The sequence below is a fragment of the Panulirus ornatus genome, chromosome 7 (assembly GCF_036320965.1).
Source record: "Panulirus ornatus isolate Po-2019 chromosome 7, ASM3632096v1, whole genome shotgun sequence".
NCBI lineage: Eukaryota > Metazoa > Arthropoda > Malacostraca > Decapoda > Palinuridae > Panulirus > Panulirus ornatus.
The window spans coordinates 28,093,509-28,114,956 of record NC_092230.1 but is presented as its reverse complement, the minus strand read 5'-3'; the positions used below and the strand labels follow the sequence as shown (position 1 = coordinate 28,114,956).

General features: G+C 42.1%; 1 protein-coding gene across 1 annotated transcript in view; it reads right to left on the bottom strand.

The window, feature by feature from the left end:
• The window catches only part of l(2)10685 (5-methylcytosine rRNA methyltransferase l(2)10685), a 94,434-nt gene that overhangs the window by 29,550 nt on the left and 43,436 nt on the right, over nucleotides 1-21,448 (bottom strand). Inside the window, exon 6 of the mRNA XM_071663371.1 lies at nucleotides 7,103-7,265. Within this exon, the coding sequence (XP_071519472.1) occupies nucleotides 7,103-7,265 (163 nt within the window). The remainder of the gene's footprint in view (nucleotides 1-7,102; nucleotides 7,266-21,448) is intronic.

Below are 21,448 nucleotides of genomic sequence, written 5' to 3'. Positions count from 1 at the left end.
CACTTCAAAACACCCTCTTCTGCTCTCTCAACCACGCTCTTTTTATTTCCACACATCTCTCTTACCCTTACGTTACTCACTCGATCAAACCACCTCACACCACACATTGTCCTCAAACATCTCATTTCCAGCACATCCATCCTCCTGCGCACAACTCTATCCATAGCCCACGCCTCGCAACCATACAACATTGTTGGAACCACTATTCCTTCAAACATACCCATTTTTGCTTTCCGAGATAATGTTCTCGACTTCCACACATTCTTCAAGGCCCCCAGAATTTTCGCCCCCTCCCCCACCCTATGATCCACTTCCGCTTCCATGGTTCCATCCGCTGCCAAATCCACTCCCAGATATCTAAAACACTTCACTTCCTCCAGTTTTTCTCCATTCAAACTCACCTCCCAATTGACTTGACCCTCAACCCTACTGTACCTAATAACATTGCTCTTATTCACATTTACTCTTAACTTTCTTCTTCCACACACTTTACCAAACTCAGTCACCAGCTTCTGCAGTTTCACACATGAATCAGCCACCAGTGCTGTATCATCAGTGAACAACAACTGACTCACTTCCCAAGCTCTCTCATCCCCAACAGACTTCATACTTGCCCCTCTTTCCAAAACTCTTGCATTTACCTCCCTAACAACCCCATCCATAAACAAATTAAACAACCATGGAGACATCACACACCCCTGCCGCAAACCTACATTCACTGAGAACCAATCACTTTCCTCTCTTCCTACACGTACACATGCCTTACATCCTCGATAAAAACTTTTCACTGCTTCTAACAACTTTCCTCCCACACCATATATTCTTAATACCTTCCACAGAGCATCTCTATCAACTCTATCATATGCCTTCTCCAGATCCATAAATGCTACATACAAATCCATTTGCTTTTCTAAGTATTTCTCACATACATTCTTCAAAGCAAACTCCTGATCCACACATCCTCTACCACTTCTGAAACCACACTGCTCTTCCCCAATCTGATGCTCTGTACATGCCTTCACCCTCTCAATCAATACCCTCCCATATAATTTACCAGGAATACTCAACAAACTTATACCTCTGTAATTTGAGCACTCACTCTTATCCCCTTTGCCTTTGTACAATGGCACTATGCACGCATTCAGCCAATCCTCAGGCACCTCACCATGAGTCATACATACATTAAATAACCTTACCAACCAGTCAACAATACATTGAGATGTATAGGTATGTATATTTGCGTGTGTCCACATGTATGTATATACATTGTGTTTGGGGGTGGGTTGGGCCATTTCTTTCGTCTGTTTCCTTGCACTACCTCGCAAACGCGGGAGACAGCAATAAAGCAAAATAAATAAAAATAAATATATATATATATATATATATATATATATATATATATATATATATATATATATTTATGGATGTTTATGGATGGGGTTGTTAGGGAGGTGAATGCAAGAGTTTTGGAAAGAGGGGCAAGTATGAAGTCTGTTGGGGATGAGAGAGCTTGGGAAGTGAGTCAGTTGTTGTTCGCTGATGATACAGCGCTGGTGGCTGATTCATGTGAGAAACTGCAGAAGCTGGTGACTGAGTTTGGTAAAGTGTGTGAAAGAAGAAAGTTAAGAATAAATGTGAATAAGAGCAATGTTATTAGGTACAGTAGGGTTGAGGGTCAAGTCAATTGGGAGGTGAGTTTGAATGGAGAAAAACTGGAGGAAGTGAAGTGCTTTAGATATCTGGGAGTGGATCTGGCAGCGGATGGAACCATGGAAGCGGAAGTGGATCATAGGGTGGGGGAGGGGGCAAAAATTCTGGGAGCCTTGAAGAATGTGTGGAAGTCGAGAACATTATCTCGGAAAGCAAAAATGGGTATGTTTGAAGGAATAGTGGTTCCAACAATGTTGTATGGTTGCGAGGCGTGGGCTATGGATAGAGTTGTGCACAGGAGGATGGATGTGCTGGAAATGAGATGTTTGAGGACAATGTGTGGTGTGAGGTGGTTTGATCGAGTAAGTAACGGAAGGGTAAGAGAGATGTGTGGAAATAAAAAGAGCGTGGTTGAGAGAGCAGAAGAGGGTGTTTTGAAATGGTTCGGGCACATGGAGAGAATGAGTGAGGAAAGATTGACCAAGAGAATATATGTGTCGGAGGTGGAGGGAACAAGGAGAAGTGGGAGACCAAATTGGATGTGGAAAGATGGAGTGAAAAAGATTTTGTGTGATCGGGGCCTGAACATGCAGGAGGGTGAAAGGAGGGCAAGGAATAGAGTGAATTGGAGCGATGTGGTATACCGGGGTTGACGTGCTGTCAGTGGATTGAATCGGGGCATGTGAAGCGTCTGGGGTAAACCATGGAAAGCTGTGTAGGTATGTATATTTGCGTGTGTGGACGTATGTATATACATGTGTATGGGGGTGGGTTGGGCCATTTCTTTCGTCTGTTTCCTTGCGCTACCTCGCAAACGCGGGAGACAGCAAAAAAAAAAAAAAAAAAAAAAATATATATATATATATATATATATATATATATATATATATATATATATATATATATATATATATATATATATGGGGTAAACCATGGAAAGTTCAGTGGGGCCTTGATGTGGAAAGGGAGCTGTTGTTTCGGGCATTATTGCATGACAGCTGGAGACTGAGTGTGAGCGAATGGGGCCTTTGTTGTCTTTTCCTGGCGCTGCCTCGCACAAATGAGGGGGGAGGGGGATGTTATTCTGTGTGTGGCGGGGTGGCGATGGGGGTGAGTAGGGGCAGACAGTGTGAATTGTGTGCATGTGTGTATATGTGTGTGTCTATGTGTGTATATATGTGTGTACGTTGGGATGTGTGGGTGTGTATGTTTGCATGTGTGGATGTGTGTGTGTGTGTGCATGTGTGTTGGGGTGGGTTGGGCCATTTCTTTCGTCTGTTTCCTTGCGCTACCTCGCAGGCGTGGGAGACAGCGACAAAGCAAAATAAATAAAATAAATAAATATTCACTTATTTCTTATGGATACTCTCTCCCATTAAGTATTGTCTAAATGGGCCATCCAGCACTACATCTTGAAACTTACAGCTGTTTTTAATACAGAAAGCCTATCCTACCCCTCATCTGCCTTTTCTTTTGCTCCTGGGTAGATCAAGTGAGATCTTTATTTCCACGACTATGCCAAATTAGGTGCATTTTCCTTTATAAAATCCTTGAACTCTGTCTTCATTATCAACTGTTAATCCATCAAAATTTGAATACATAACTGACATTATTCTCCCCTTACACTCCTGCCCTCTAAGCAGTGCTGGCAGGGTTGCCCCATCCTCTTGCCTCTCTTGGTGTCTCACTTTTTGTCTTCACGCTGTATTCTTTGCTTTTCTCTCTCTCTCTTCATTTGATTAGTATCCCACTTGATGTCACCCTGCCTATAAGTTTCTTTACTTGCCTAAGTACCTCCTGGCTAGATGACGCCAAGTCAAATATACTCATAACTGGTTGTCCCCTTACGTCTTGATTGTAACCACCAATTCCTCTCCAAATCAAACATACTCATAACTCGTTGTCCCATTATATTTTTATCATAACCACCAATCCCTCTTTCTTTTATCGATGAAACTGTATCTGTTAATTACATAGCATCCATTTACCATTTAATCAGCATTCTTCCTTATCTGGTGTATGATCCTCCCAACCAATAAATAATAGGTGATCAATGTCCATCAACCCTCTGTTTTACTCATTTTTCTAATTTTGGCTTCGCCCACTTTTCAGCTAGATCCTTCTGTGTTGAACTGCGAACCTCTGTGTTCCTGACTTTCCTAAAAATATCTTGTGGCTAATAAGCACTGGTTTTGTATGCTATGTCCTTTTCAAAACTTTCCACCAATTAGGCCTGAAATTTCCTTGATTGCACCATCTCTAACTACATCCAAAACTGCCCCTTCTAAACCTCCCTGCCCACTAATGTCAACACATTCTTTATCCTCTTTTTAGTCCTTACTTCAAACTGAACAGTTGCTGATAATGCTCCCTCTGCACCTCCCTGCCCACTACTGTAAATAGTCTCTGTATGTATTCTAGTCCTTACATCAAACTGAACAGCCATTAGGACACAAGGAAAAGACCTTTTGTGTTTTTAATAAGATCATCTTCTCTCCTGCTTTTGTACTTCTCCTCCACTAAATTGAATTTTTGTTAATGCCCAAAGACTATATTTCTCAGATCCCCATGTTTCTCTCTCATTTCACGACACACTTCATGATCCTTCAATACCTCCTCAGTTTTTTGACTCCTTCTCAAGTTGTTACCTTCTAGTCTTGCCTCTTAACAATTTCCCATAAGATCTCTGAATATTTCTTCTCTGCTTGTTCCTCTTTCATTTTCCCTCCTGGTATCTCCTTGTAGATCTTACTGGTCATGGTACATTCCTTTATTTGAGTCAATACCAGACTTTCCTGGCTCAGGCAGTTCTAAAGGTCTTATACTGATCATCTAAAGAAATAAAAGCAAGAGTAATGAAGTTTACTCACATAAAGTAGCCTTAACCATGAGAAAAATTTAGATCTTAAAATGAAACCGAGTGTAGCCTTTTGGTTACACAAGAACTTTACCACGTTTTTGTCAGTTCAGGGTTACACTTTTATACAGTAACTTACAAGTTCTCTTCTAGTGTAACTCACTTCATCTCTATAGGGCTTTCATACAAACAGCCCCAATAAATAAAAGAAACTTATGCATTCTTGGCATTTTGTCATGAAGTGGGAAACTTTCACTTTCAAGCCCTATTAACCTCCTTAAATTTGGCACACTAAAACTATCCTATGCATATAACACTAAGGGGTCCGTTCGCATTTTAATCACCTTCTTACTTATACATGACAGTCTTCATGAGCTGCAGACCCTCCAAAATCTTGAAAAAACAGGGATCATTGCCTGGAGCTCTCCCTAGCGAATGGCCTAGTGTGGTGTTGCATTTACTGTAATAGCCTTAAGGTGGCACACTTGCACTTTATTTTGTTGCATTTATTGTAATAGCCTTAAGGTGGCACACTTGCACTTTATTTAAAGAAAGTGTGATAAGCTCTCCTCATCATCCCCTGATAGGTCATTCTGGTCTTTGGCTAAGGGCATCTCTAACAACTGTCACTCAACCTTCCCTTCACTTTTCCATTCTGATGGTACTATAGCTGTCTCCCATTGACAAAGCAACTCTCTTTGGTTCCCTTTCTCCCCTAGATCCACCTTGGATGACTCTTAACATTCCTTCACCCCCTGATGCTCCTCTTACATTAGTAATCCTATGCCTCTTCCTGTAAACTCTTTTTGGAATGTCCGAAAAGTGCTTCTTTCTCTGGACACAAGCAAGGCTGATGGTCCTGATGGCATCCATCTCCATATACTGAAAGATTGTGCTTCTGAACTTGCACCTGTGTCTGCTTGTCTGTTTGGTTTCTGCTTAAAAATCAGAACTTTTCTTCCTTGGAAACAAACATTGATACACCCCATACCTATGAAGAATGACTGTTCTGACCCCTCTAACTACTGTCTTCTTGCTTTGACATCTACCATTTCCAGAGTTTCAGAATCCATCCTCAACTCCCACTTCCTTAAACATCTCGAAAATCACAATCTTTTCTCTGATCACCAGTATGGCTTCCATAAGGCGAGATCCACTGGTGATACTTTTCCTATATTACTGTCTAGTTATCATCCCTGAAAAATTTTGAGGAGTCATATATAGTTGCCCTCGACATATCTAAGGCTTGTAACAGGGTGTGGTATTGGGGTCTCATCTATTAGTGCCCCTCTTTTGGCTTCCCTGCCTCACTTTGCTTCTTCATATCTAGCTTCCTTTCTGGCCAATCTATCTCTGTGGTTGTTGACAGATCAGCCTCCTCCCTTTTCTCCATCAACACCAGTGTTCCTCAAGGTTCTGTCCTACACTTTTTCTCCTATTTTTCAACGATTTCCTATCTCCTACACTTTTTCTCCTATTTTTCAACGATTTCCTATCTCCTACACTTTTCCTCCTATTTTTCAACGATTTCCTATCTCCACAAATAATCCAATGCACTCATATGCTAACGACTCAACGTTATAATCATCCACATCCTTCAATGCTGCTCCCTCTTCTCTCACTCAACCTGCATCTCATCTTGACATAGCTTTCTTAATAAACTCAAAACGGGTATCTTAGTGGGGTGGCTCTCCTTTGACTGTTCTGTAATTCCACCTCTTGACTCAATGAATATACTTGGCATTACTGTAACATCCACTCTTTCCTGGAAACCCCACATTACAGGAATAGCTAAGTCTACCTCTACAAAACTGGGTGTCCTGTTTTGATGTCAAATCTTCTCTTCTGAACAGTTGCTCCATTTATACAAGGGATTGATTCATCCTTGTATGGAGTACAGCCCTCTCATTTGGGGTGGTTCTAGCTCTGTATCCTTACTTGATAGAGTTGGGTCGAAAGGGGTACAACTTATAAACTGTCCCAAGCTAACTTCCAAACTTGACCCCCTTGCCCTATGCCACAATGTTAGTTCACTTTCCCTCTTCTATAGGTATTACTTTGGTTTTTGCTCCGGAGAGCTGGCTGCTTGTGTGCCCACACCTCTAGCTAGACCACGCAATACTTGGCAAGCTGCTGCATCACACTGATTACTGTGTGGCCATCAGCAACTTAAGTATGAGCCATTTTGATACCTGCTTCTCTCCCTACACATCAAAGCTTTGGAACTCTCTACCACCTCATGTCTTTCCCAAAAATTTGAACTAGCACATTCCAAAAGACAGGTTTTTCACTGCATCCAAACTTCATAAACACTCCCTTCTCTTTTCTTTTTCCATTTCAGAATTCTCTCTATGTATCAATTAAGGCCTGGCCTTGATGTGGACGTCTGTCTGTAACTGAAGCCTTCAACATGAAATAGAAAGTCACATGCAGCTTTTAAGATCAACTGCAGAACTGGGGTCACTAGTCAAAACATCACAAAATGCCCTATTTCCTGAGAGAGAACTGCTTACCTTTTCTCAAAGTAAATTTACAAAATTATAATATCTTTTGAACCCCTAACTAAATTTAATTCTACAAACTGGTAAAGCAAACCTGGTAGTAAACTCTGCAGAGCAATTAATGTCTTTCCTCCTGGGGCAGCACAGAGATCTAGCACTCGGTCACCTGGTGCAAGATCAAGAGCTAAAACTGGGAGCAAAGAGGCACCATCCAGGGCATAGTGGTCTAATACTTTCATCTGATGGTCCATCTTTGGCTGGAAAAAGAAGAAATAAACCTCCATATTTTTCACATATCTAAGAAATGGTAAGCCAGCCTCAGCAGAATCATCTCTGAACACTACATTACTTAGCTTTTTACATTTCCCCATATAAGTCACTTTTCATTCTGACTGTCCACCTCTGCACTTAGCATTTTCACTCTGATTCAGAAACAACTCTCTTAGTCATTCTTAACTCTTCAGTTTACCATTTCCCTGCATATCTATGCCATACTATACAACCCATACATTAATCTGATACTCATTTCATATATACGAATCCCTTCAAATCATCTTTTCTCAATTCATCTACTTATCTCATCCTACATTACTTTCTTTTATTCATTCTTTATTTATTATACTTTGTCACTGTCTCACATGTTAGTGAGGTAGTGCAAGGAAACAGATGAAACAATGGCCCATCCCACCTACATACACATGTATACACATGCATGTCTACTGAGTGAAACGAAGCTCAAGGGTAAAGGGGAAGAGTGGTTTGGGAATGTCTGGGGAGTAAAGTCAGGGGTTAGTGAGAGGACAAGAGCAAGGGAAGGAGTAGCAATACTCCTGAAACAGGAGTTGTGGGAGTATGTGATAGAGTGTAAGAAAGTAAATTCTCGATTAATATGGGTAAAACTGAAAGTTGATGGAGAGAGGTGGGTGATTATTGGTGCTTATGCACCTGGGCATGAGAAGAAAGATCAAGAGAGGCAAGTGTTTTGGGAGCAGCTGAATGAGTGTGTTAGTGGTTTTGATGCACGAGACCGGGTTATAGTGTTGGGTGATTTGAATGCAAAGGTGAGTAATGTGGCAGTTGAGGGAATAATTGGTATACATGGGGTGTTCAGTGTTGTAAATGGAAATGGTGAAGAGCTTGTAGATTTATGTGCTGAAAAAGGACTGATGATTGGGAATACCTGGTTTAAAAAGCGAGATATACATAAGTATACTTATGTAAGTAGGAGAGATGGCCAGAGAGCGTTATTGGATTACGTGTTAATTGACAGGCGTGCGAAAGAGAGACTTTTGGATGTTAATGTGCTGAGAGGTGCAACTGGAGGGATGTCTGATCATTATCTTGTGGAGGCTAAGGTGAAGATTTGTATGGGTTTTCAGAAAAGAAGAGTGAATGTTGGGGTGAAGAGGGTGGTGAGAGTAAGTGAGCTTGAGAAGGAGACCTGTGTGAGGAAGTACCAGGAGGGACTGAGTACAGAATGGAAAAAGGTGAGAACAATGGAAGTAAGGGGAGTGGGGGAGGAATGGGATGTATTTAGGGAATCAGTGATGGATTGCGCAAAAGATGCTTGTGGCATGAGAAGAGTGGGAGGTGGGTTGATTAGAAAGGGTAGTGAGTGGTGGGATGAAGAAGTAAGAGTATTAGTAAAAGAGAAGAGAGAGGCATTTGGACGATTTTTGCAGGGAAAAAATGCAATTGAGTGGGAGATGTATAAAAGAAAGAGACAGGAGGTCAAGAGAAAGGTGCAAGAGGTGAAAAAAAGGGCAAATGAGAGTTGGGGTGAGAGAGTATCATTAAATTTTAGGGAGAATAAAAAGATGTTCTGGAAGGAGGTAAATAAAGTGCGTAAGACAAGGGAGCAAATGGGAACTTCAGTGAAGGGCGCAAATGGGGAGGTGATAACAAGTAGTGGTGATGTGAGAAGGAGATGGAGTGAGTATTTTCGAAGGTTTGTTGAATGTGTTTGATGATAGAGTGGCAGATATAGGGTGTTTTGGTCGAGGTGGTGTGCAAAGTGAGAGGGTTAGGGAAAATGATTTGGTAAACAGAGAAGAGGTAGTAAAAGCTTTGCGGAAGATGAAAGCCGGCAAGGCAGCAGGTTTGGATGGTATTGCAGTGGAATTTATTAAAAAAGGGGGTGACTGTATTGTTGACTGGTTGGTAAGGTTATTTAATGTATGTATGACTCATGGTGAGGTGCCTGAGGATTGGCGGAATGCGTGCATAGTGCCATTGTACAAAGGCAAAGGGGATAAGAGTGAGTGCTCAAATTACAGAGGTATAAGTTTGTTGAGTATTCCTGGTAAATTATATGGGAGGGTATTGATTGAGAGGGTGAAGGCATGTACAGAGCATCAGATTGGGGAAGAGCAGTGTGGTTTCAGAAGTGGTAGAGGATGTGTGGATCAGGTGTTTGCTTTGAAGAATGTATGTGAGAAATACTTAGAAAAGCAAATGGATTTGTATGTAGCATTTATGGATCTGGAGAAGGCATATGATAGAGTTGATAGAGAGGCTCTGTGGAAGGTATTAAGAATATATGGTGTGGGAGGACAGTTGTTAGAAGCAGTGAAAAGTTTTTATCGAGGATGTAAGGCATGTGTACGTGTAGGAAGAGAGGAAAGTGATTGGTTCTCAGTGAATGTAGGTTTGCGGCAGGGGTGTGTGATGTCTCCATGGTTGTTTAATTTGTTTATGGATGGGGTTGTTAGGGAGGTAAATGCAAGAGTTTTGGAAAGAGGGGCAAGTATGAAGTCTGTTGGGGATGAGAGAGCTTGGGAAGTGAGTCAGTTGTTGTTCGCTGATGACACAGCACTGGTGGCTGATTCATGTGTGAAACTGCAGAAGCTGGTGACTGAGTTTGGAAAAGTGTGTGGAAGAAGAAAGTTAAGAGTAAATGTGAATAAGAGCAAGGTTATTAGGTACAGTAGGGTTGAGGGTCAAGTCAATTGGGAGGTGAGTTTGAATGGAGAAAAACTGGAGGAAGTGAAGTGTTTTAGATATCTGGGAGTGGATCTGGCAGCGGATGGAACCATGGAAGCGGAAGTGGATCATAGGGTGGGGGAGGGGGCGAAAATTCTGGGGGCCTTGAAGAATGTGTGGAAGTCGAGAACATTATCTCGGAAAGCAAAAATGGGTATGTTTGAAGGAATAGTGGTTCCAACAATGTTGTATGGTTGCGAGGCGTGGGCTATGGATAGAGTTGTGCGCAGGAGGATGGATGTGCTGGAAATGAGATGTTTGAGGACAATGTGTGGTGTGAGGTGGTTTGATCGAGTGAGTAACGTAAGGGTAAGAGAGATGTGTGGAAATAAAAAGAGCGTGGTTGAGAGAGCAGAAGAGGGTGTTTTGAAGTGGTTTGGGCACATGGAGAGGATGAGTGAGGAAAGATTGACCAAGAGGAATATATGTGTCGGAGGTGGAGGGAACAAGGAGAAGAGGGAGACCAAATTGGAGGTGGAAAGATGGAGTGAAAAAGATTTTGTGTGATCGGGGCCTGAACATGCAGGAGGGTGAAAGGAGGGCAAGGAACAGAGTGAATTGGAGCGATGTGGTATACCGGGGCTGATGTGCTGTCAGTGGATTGAATCAAGGCATGTGAAGCATCTGGGGTAAACCATGGAAAGCTGTGTAGGTATGTATATTTGCGTGTGTGGACGTATGTATATACATGTGTATGGGGGGGGGGTTGGGCCATTTCTCTCGTCTGTTTCCTTGTGCTACCTCGCAAACGCAGGAGACAGCAACAAAGTATAAAAAAAAAAAAAAAAAACATAATTCATACTTGCTGCCTTCACTCATTCCCGTCGCCACCCCACCACACATGAAATGACAACCCCCTCCCCCTGCACGTACGTGAGGTAGCACTAGGAAATGAATAACAAAGGCCACATTCGTTCACACTCAGTCTCTAGCTATCATGCATAATACACCGAAACCACAGCTCCCTTTCCGCATCCAGGCCCCACAAAACTTCCCATGGTTTACCCCAGAACCTTCACATGCCCTGGTTCAATCCACTGCCAGCACATCGACCCCAGTATACCACATCATTCCAATTCACTCTATTCCTTGCATGCTTTCCACCCCTCCTGCATGTTCAGGACCTGATCACTCAAAATCTTTTTCACTCTATCTTTCCACCTCCAATTTGGTCTCCCACTTCTCGTTCCCTCCACCTCAGACACATATATCCTCTTTGTCAATCTTTTCTCACTCATTCTCTCTAAAAGGCCCAACAAAAATAAAACCACATGAATAACATAAGTATATAAATACATGTTTTTTTCTGAATTAGCTGTGACAGCACAGGCAACTGAATGCTCTAATCATGACCATATCATCTCAAGGCAATGGGAGTCAGTGGTACTGCAGATGAATTTATTAAGAAAGGGGGTGATTGTGTTGTTGATTGGTTGGTAAAGATATTCAATGTATGCATAGATCATAGTGAAGTGCCTGAGGACAGGTGGAATGCATGTATAGTGCCACTGTATAAAAGCAATGGGGATAAAGGTGAGTGTTCAAACTACAAAGCCATAACTTTGTTGAATATTCCTGGAAAACTGTATGGGAGGGTATTGATTGAGAGGGTAAAGGAATGTACAGAGAATCAGACTGGGGAGGAGCAGTGTGGTTTCAGAAGTGGTAAAAGATGTGTGGATCAGGTATTTGCTCTGAGGAATGTCTGAGAAATACTTAGGAAAATAGATGGATTTGTATGTGGCATTTATGGATCTGGAGAAGGCATTTGATAGGGATGATAGAGATGCTTTGTGGAAGGTCATACGAGTATACGGTGTAGGAGATAAGCTGCAAGAAGTAGAGAGAAGTTTTTATCATCGGTGTAAGGCATGTGTACAAGTAGGAAAACAGGAGAGTGAATGGTCCCTAGTGAAAGTCAGTCTGTGGCAAGGGTGTGTGATGTCACCATGGTTGTTTAATTGTTTATGGAAGGGGTGGTTAGGGAGGAAAATGCAAGAGTTTTGGATAGAGTGGCAAGTATGTGTTCTGTTGTGGATAAGAGTACTGGGAAGTGAGTCAGTTGTTGTTGATCAATGACAGCACTGGTTGCTGATTCAAAAGAGAAACTGCAGAAGTTGGTGACTGAGTCTGGTAAAGTGTGTGAAAGGAGAAAGTTGAGAGTATATGTGAATAAGAGCAAAGTTATGTAAGTTCAGCCGGGTTGAGGGGCAAGTTAGTTGGAATGTGCGTTTGAATGGAGAAAAATTGGAGGAAGTGTTTTAGATATCTGGGAGAGGACTTAGCAACGAATGGAGCCATGTAAGAGGAAGTGAGTCATAGGGTGGGGGAGGGGGCAAAGATTCTGGGAGCAATGAAGAATGTGTGCAATGCACCGAAACCACAGCTTCCTTTCCACATCCAGGCCACACAAAACTTTCCATGGTTTACCCCAGACCCTTCACAAGCCCTGGTTCAATCCATAACAGAATGTCAACCCCGGTATACCACATCATTCCAATTAACACTATTCCTTGCACACCTTTCACCCTCCTGTATGTTCAGGCCCCAATCACTCAAAATCTTTTTCACTCCAACCTTCCACCTCCAACTTGGTCTCCCACTTCTCCTTGTTCCCTCCACCACTGACACATATATCCTCTTTGTCAATCATTCCTCACTCATTCTCTCCATGTGCCCAAACCATTTTAATACACCCTCTTCTGCTCTCTCAACCACACTCTTTTTATCACCAATCATCTCTCTCAACCTTTCATTACTTGCTCAATCAAACCACCTCACACCACATACTGTCCTCAAACATCTCATTTCCAACACAACCCACCTTCACACAATCCTATCTATAACCCACACCTTGCAACCATATAACATTGTTGGAACCCATATTCCTTCAAACATACCCATTTTTGCTCTCCGAGATAATGTTCTTGCCTTTCACACATTCTTCAATACTTCCAGAACCTTCACCCCCTGTGACTCACTTCCACTTCCATGGTTCCATCCGATGCTAAATCCACTCCCAGATATCTAAAATACTTCACTTCCTCCAGGTTTCTCCATTCAAACTTACCTCCCAATTGACTAGTCCCTCAACCCTATTGAACCTAATAACCTTGCTCTTATTCACATCTACTCTTAGCTTTCTTCTTTCACACACTTTACCAAACTCAGTCACCAGCTTCTGCAGTTTCTCACCTGAATCAGCCACCAATAATCATTATACTTACAGGCTGTCTCCAGCATTAGTGAGGTAGCACAAGGAAACAGACAAGAATAGCCCAACCCACCCACATACACATGTATATACATAAATGCCCACACATGCACATATACAAACATATACATATCAATGTATACATACACAGACATATACATATATACACATGTACATATTCATACTTGCTGCCTTCATCCATTCCCGTCACCACCCCAGCACACATGAGATAGCATTCACCCCCCCCCCCTTCGACACACACCTCCAACGAGGTAGTGCTGGGAAAAGACAAAAAAGGCCACGCTCGTTTACACTCAAGTCTCTAGCTGTAATGTGCAATGCACCAAAACCATAGCTCCCTTTCCACATCCAGGCCCCACAGACCTTTCCATGGTTTACCCCAGACGCTTCACATGCCCTGGTTCAATCCATTGACAGCACGTCGACCCCAGTATACCACATCATTTCAGTTCACTCTATCCCTTGCACGCCTTTCACCCTCCTGTATGTTCTGGCCCCGATCGCTCAAAATCATTTTCACCCCATCCTTACACCTTCAATTTGGTTTCCCGCTTCTCCTTCTTCCCTCGACCTCTGACACATATATCCTCTTAGTCAATCTTTCCTCACTCATTCTCCCAATGTGTTCAAACCATTTCAACACACCCTCGTCTGGTCTCTCAACCACACTCTTTTTATTGCCACACATCTCTTATCCTTTCATTACTTACTCAATCAAATCACCTCAAACATTTCCTTTCTAACACATCCACCCTCCTCCACACAACCCTATCTATAGCTCATGCCTCGCAACCATATAACATTGTTGGAACCACTATTCCTTCAAACATACACATTTTTGCTCTCCGAGATAACGTTCTCGCATTCCACACATTCTTCGACACTCCCAGAACCTTCACCCCCTACCCCACCCTGTGACTCACTTATGCTTCCATGGTTCCATCCGCTGCTAAGTCCACTCCCATATACCTAAAACATTTCAATTCCTCCAGTTTTTCTCAATTCAAACTTACCTCCCAATTAACTTGGTCCTCAACCCTACTGAACCTAATAACCTTGCTCTTAGTCACATTTACTCTCAACTTTTTTCTTTCACACACTTTACCAAACACAGTCACCAACTTCTGCAGTTTCTCACCCGAATTGCCACCAGTGCTGTATCATCAGTGAACAACAACTGACTTACTTCCCAAGCCCTCTCATCCACAAAAGATGACATACTTGCACCCTCTCTCCAAAACGCTTGCATTCACTTCCCTAACCAACCCATCCATAAACAAATTAAACAGCCACGGACACATCATGCACCCCTGCCACAAGCCGACATTCCCTGAGAACCAATCACTTTCCTCTCTTCCTATTCATACACATCCCTTACATTCTTGGTTAAAAATTTTTGCTGTTTCTAGCAACTTATCGCCCACACCATATACTCTTAAGACCTTCCACAAAGCATCTCCATCAACCCTATCATGTGCCTTCTACAGATCCATACATGCTAAATACAAATCCCTCTGTTTTTCGAAGTATTTCTCACATACATTCTTCAAAGCAAACACCTGATCCACACATCCTCTACCACTTCTGAAACCACACTGTTCTTCCCCAATCTGAATGCTCTGTACATGCCTTTACACTCAATCAATACCTGCCATATAATTTCCCAGGAATACTCAACAAACTTACATTTCTGTAATTTGAACACTCACCTTTATCTCCTTTGCCTTTGTACAACGGCACTATGCATGCATTCCGCCAATCCTCAAGCACTTCAACATTATCCATACAAACATTGAATATCCTTACCAATCAATCAGCAACACAGTCACCCCCTTTTTTAATAGATTCCACTGCAATACCATCCAGACCCTCCACTTTGCCAGCTGTCATCTTCTGTAAAGCTTTCACTACCTCTTCTCTGTTTACCAAATAATTCTCCATGACCCTCTCACTTCGCACACCACCCTGACCAAAACACCCTATATCTACCACTCTATCTTCATACACATTGACAAACCTTCAAAATACTCACTCCATCTTCTCATTACTTGTTACCTACCCATTAGCCCCTTTCACCGATGTTCCCATTTGTTCTCTTGTCTTATACACTTTATTTACCTCCTTCCAAAACATCTTTTTATTCTCCCTAAAGTTTAATGATACTCTCTCACCCCAACTCTCATTTGCCCTCTTTTTCACCTCTTGCACCTTTCTCTTGACCTCCTGCTGCTTTCTTTTATACATCTCCAAGTCATTTGCACTACTTCCCTACAAAAATCATCCAAATGCCCCTCTCTTCTCTTTCACTAACAATCTTACTTCATCCCACCACTCACTACCTTTTCTAATCTACCCACCTCCTACCTTCCTCAAGCCACAAGCATCTTTTGCACAAGCCATCACTGCTTCCCTAAATACATCCCATTCCTCCCCAACTCCCCTTAGGTCATTTGCTCTCACCTTTTTCCATTCTGCACTCAATCTCACCTGGTACTTCCTCACACAAGTCTCTTTTCCAAGCTCACTTACTCTCACCACTCTCTTCTCCACAACATTCTCTCCTCATTTCTGAAAACCTCTACAAATCTTCACCTTCGCCTCCACAAGATAGTGATCAGACATCCCTCCAGCTGCCATCTCTCCAACTCACATATGTATGCATACTTATGTATATCTCTCTTTTTAAACCAGGTATTCCTAATCACCAGTCCTTTTTCAGCACACAAATCCACAAGCTCTTAACCATTTCCATTTACAACACTAAATACCCCATGTACACCAATTATACCCTCTACTGCCACATTACTCACCTTTGCATTCAAATCACCTTTCACTATAACTCAGTTTTGCGCATGTATATACATATTTTATTGATATTTCATTATATTTAACTGCCGTCTCCTGCGTTAGTGAGGTAGCACAAAAAAACAGGTGAGGAATGGCCCCAAGCCACCCACATACACATGTATATACATAAATGCCCACACACGCACATATCCATACATATACGTTTCAGCGTATACATACATATACCTACACTGACATATACATATATACACATGTACATATTCATATTTCCTGCCTTTATCCATTCCCATCGCCACCCTGTCACACACAAAATAGCATCCCCCCCACCCCTAGAGCGAGGCAGTGCCAGGAACAGACAAAAAAGGCTACATTCGTTCACACTCAGTCTCTAGCTGTCATGTGTAATGCAACAAAACCACAGCTCCCTTTCCACATCCAGGACCCACAGACCTTTCCATGGTTTACCCCAGACGCTTCACATGCCCTGGTTCAATCCACTGACAGCACGTCGAACCCAGTATATCACATCATTCCAATTCACTCTATCCCTTGCATGCCTTTCACCCTCCTTTCCTCACTCATTCTCTCCATGTGTCCAAACCATTTCAACACACCCTCTTCTGCTCTCTCAACCACACTCTTTTTATTACTACACATCTCTCTTACCCTTTCATTACTTACTCGATCAAACCACCTCACACCACATATCGTCCTTAGAGATTTCATTTCCAACAAATCCACCCTCCTCTGCACAACCCTGTCTATAGCTCATGCCTCACAACCATATAACATTGTTGGAACCACTATTCCTTCAAACACACTCATTTTTGCTCTCCGAGATAACGTTCTTGCCTTCCACACATTCTTCAACACTCCCAGAACCTATGTTCCCTCCCCCACCCTGTGACTCACTTCCGCTTCCATGGTTCCATCTGCTGCTAAGTCCACTCCCAGATATCTAAAACACTTCACTTCCTCCAGTTTTCTCCATTTAAACTTACCTCCCAATTAAGTTGTTCCTCAATCCTACTGAACATAATAACCTTGCTCTTATTTACATTTACTTTCAGCTTTCTTCTTTCACATACTTTACCATACTCAGTCACCAACTGTTGCAGTTTCTCACCCAAATCAGCCACCAGTGTTGTATCATCAGCAAACAACAATTGACTCGCTTCCCAAGCCCTCTCACCCACAACAGACAACATACTTGCCCCTCTCTCCAAAACTCTTGCATTCACCTCCCTAACCATCCCATCCATAAACAAATTAAACAACCATGGACACATCACACACCCCTGCCTCAAACCGACATTCACTGGGAACCAATCACTTTCCTCTCTTCCTACTCATACATATGCCTTATATCCTTGGTAAAAACTTTTCACTGCTCCTAGCAACTTACCTCCCACACCATATACTCATAAAACCTTCCACAAACCATTTCTATCCATCCTATCATATGCCTTGTCCAGATCCATAAATGCTACAAACAAATCAATCTGCTTTTGTAAGTATTTCTCACATACATTCTTCAAAACAAACACCTGATCCACACATCCTCTATCTTTTTATTCTATCTTTTTGATCCACACATCCTCTATCTTTTTATTCTATCTTTTTATTATTATACATAATTGCAGTTTCCTGCATCAGCAAGGTAGTGCCAGGAAACAGATGAAGAATGGCCTATCCACTCATATACACATATATATACATAAATGCCCACATGTGCATATATACATACATATACATACATACATATGTACATATTCATACTTGCTTGCCTTCATCCATTCCTGTCCCTACATCGCTCCATAGGGAAACAGCATCGCTATCACCTGCTTCAGTGAGGTAGCACCAAGAATACAAACAAATAAGGCCACATTCATTCACACTCAGTCTCTAGCTGTCAGGTGTAATACACCGACACCACAGCTCCCTATCCACATCTAGGCCCCATAGACCTTTCCACAGTCTAACCCAGATGCTTCACATGCCTTGGTTAAGTACACTGGCAGCACATTGACCCTAGTATACCACATAGTTCCAATTCACTCTATTCCTTGCCTGCCTCACACCCTCCTATATGTTCAGGCCCTGATCGCTCAAAATTTTTTTCACTCCACCCTTCGACCTCAAATTTGCTCTCCTGCTTCTCCTTGTTCCCTCCACCTCTGACACATATATCCTCTTTGTCAATCATTCTTCACTCATTCTCTCCATATGTCCAAACCATATCAGCACACCCTCTTCTGCTCTCTCAACCATACTCTTTTTATTTAGACACATCTCTCTTACCTTTACATTGCTTACTTGATCAAACCGACTCACACCACATATTGTCCTCAAACATTTCATTTTCAACACATCCACCCTCCGCACAACCCTATCTATAGCCTATGTCTCGCAACTATATAACAATGATGAAACTACTATTCCTTCACACATACCCATTTTTGCTCTCCAAGATAATGTTCTCTCATCCCACACATTCTTCATCGCTCCCAGACCCTTCGCCTCTCCCCTACCTTGTGACTCACTTTTGCTTCCATGTTTCCATTCGCAGCTAAGTACACTCCCAGATATCTAAAACACTTCATTTCCTCCATTTTCATTTTTCCATTCGAACTTACATCCCAATTAACTTGTCCCTCAACCCTACTGAACCTAATAACCTTGCTCTTATTCACATGTACTCTTAACTTTCTCCTTTCACACATTTTTCCAAACTCAGTCACCAACTTCTGTAGTTTCACACTCGAATCAGCCACTAGAGCTACATCATAGGAGAACAACAACTGACTCACTTCCCAGGCCCTCTCATTCCCAAAAGACTGCATACTCGCCCCTCTCTCCAAAACACTTGCATTTACCTTCCAAACCACCCCATCCATAAACAAATGACACAGCGATGGGGACATAACACACCCCTGCTGCAAACCAACATTCACTGGGAACCAATCACTTTCCTCTCTTCCTATTCGTACACATGCCTTACATCCTTGGTAAAAACTTTTCACTGCTTCTAGCAACTTACCTCCCACACCATATACTCTTAATACCTTCCACAAAACATCTCTATCAACCCTATCATATGCCTTCTCCAGATCCATAAATACTACATACAAATCTATCAGTTTTTCTAAGTATTTCTCACACGCCTTCTTCAAAGCAAACACCTGATCCACACATCCTCTAACACTTCTGAAACCACACTGTTCTTCCCCAATCTGATGTTCTGTACATGTTTTCACCCTCTCAATCAATACCCTCCCATATAATTTCCCAGGAATACTCAAACTTATGCTTCTGCAGTTTGAACACTTACCTTTATCCCCTTTGCCTTTGTACAATGGCACTATGCATGCATTCTCCCAATCCTTAGGCACTTCACCATGATCCATACATACACTGAATATCCTTACCAACTAATCAACAACATAATCACCAACTTTTTTCATAGATTCCACTACAACACCATTCAAACCTGCCACCTTGCCAGATTTCATCTTCTGCAAAGCTTTCACTACTTACTCTCTCTTAACCAAACCATTCTCCCTGACCCTCTCACTTCGCACACCAGCCCAACTAAATAGGCCACTCTATCATCAAACATATTCAAGAAACCTTCAAGATACTCATTCCATCCTTCTCGCTTCATAACCACCTGTTATTACTTCCCTACTTTCCCCCTTCACCAATGTTCCTATTTGTTCTCTCATCTTATGCACATTATCTGCCTCCTTCCAAAATATCTTTTTATCTCCCTAAAGTTTAATAATACTCTCACCCCAACTCTCATTTGCCCTCTTTTTCAACCCTTGCACCTTTCTCTTGACCTCCTACCACTTTCTTTCATACATCTCCCAGCCATTTGCACTCCTTCCTTGCAAGTATCATCCAAACGCTTCTCTTTTCTCTTTCACTAACAACTTTACATTTTCATCCCAACACTCACTACCTTTTCTAATCTGCCCATCTCCCACCTTTCTCTTGCCACAGTCATTTTTTGCACAAACCATCACTGCTTCCCTAAATACATCCTATTCCTCCCCCATTCCCCTTACATCATTTGCTCTTACCTTTTGCCGTTCTACACTCAATCTCTCCTGGTACTTCCTCACACAAGTCCCTTTTCCAAGCTCACTTAGTCTCACCACTCTCTTCTCCCCAACATTCTCTCTTCTTTCTTGAAAGCCTCTACAAATATTCACCTTTGCCTCCACAAGACAGTGATCAGGCATCCCTCCAGCTGTCCCTCTCAGCATATTAACATCCAAAGGTCTCTCTCTTACACTCCTATCAATTAACATGTAATCCAATAATGACCTTTGACCATCTCTCCTACTTACATACATATACTTAAGTATTATCAGTCGTTTTAATTAAGGTATTCCCAAGCACCAGTCTTTTTTCAGCAAACAAATCCACAAGCTCCTCACCATTTCTATTCACAACACTGAATAGCCCATGCACCCCAATTATACCCTTAACTGCCACATTACTCACCTCTGCATCTGAATCACCCATCACTAATTCTTGGAGATAGTGGTCAAGTTTTGGAAGGAGGTAAATAAAGTGCATAAGACAAGAGAACAAATGGGAACAACGGTGAAGGGGGCTAATGGGGAGGTAATAACAAGTAGTGGTGATGTGAGGAGATGGAGCGAGTATTTTGAAGGCTTGCTGAATGTGTTAGATGATAGAGTGGCAGATATAGGGTGCATTATACATGACAGCTAGAGACTGAGTGTGAACGAACGTGGCCTTTGTTGTCTTTTCCTAGCACTACCTCCTCGCACATGTGCGGGGGGTGGGGGGGTGTCATTTCATGTGTGGCGAGGTGGCGACGGGAATGAATAAAGGCAGCAAGTATGAATTATGTACATGTGTATATATGTATATGTCTGTGTATGTATATATATGTATCCGTTGAAATGTATAGGTATGTATATGTGCGCGTGTGGGCGTGTATGTATATACATGTGTATGTGGGTGGGTTGGGCCATTCTTTCATCTGTTTCCTTGCGCTACCCCACTAATGCGGAAGACAATGACAAATTATGATAGATAAATAATAAGTAGTGGTCAAGTATCAGGGAGGAAAAAATGCTACCCATAAAACTTTTGTTCCATGATCAGTAACTAAGAAAAGAAAGGAAGAAGTGGGGGCTAGAAATGCTCCTTTCCTGTATCATAATTTTCTAAAAGAGGCTCTCAAGTTTAATGCCTGAAGAATATGTTTAAGAAAATGTGATTCCCTGCAGATCATGAAAACATATCACCAGTGAAAAAATTCATCAATATACTCAATATATCCTGCATCACTGTGAAACATCTCCATCATAATATTGTACACAAACTCAAAGCATTTGCAAATTTGTTAATGAATAAGCTTACCTGTGACTGGAA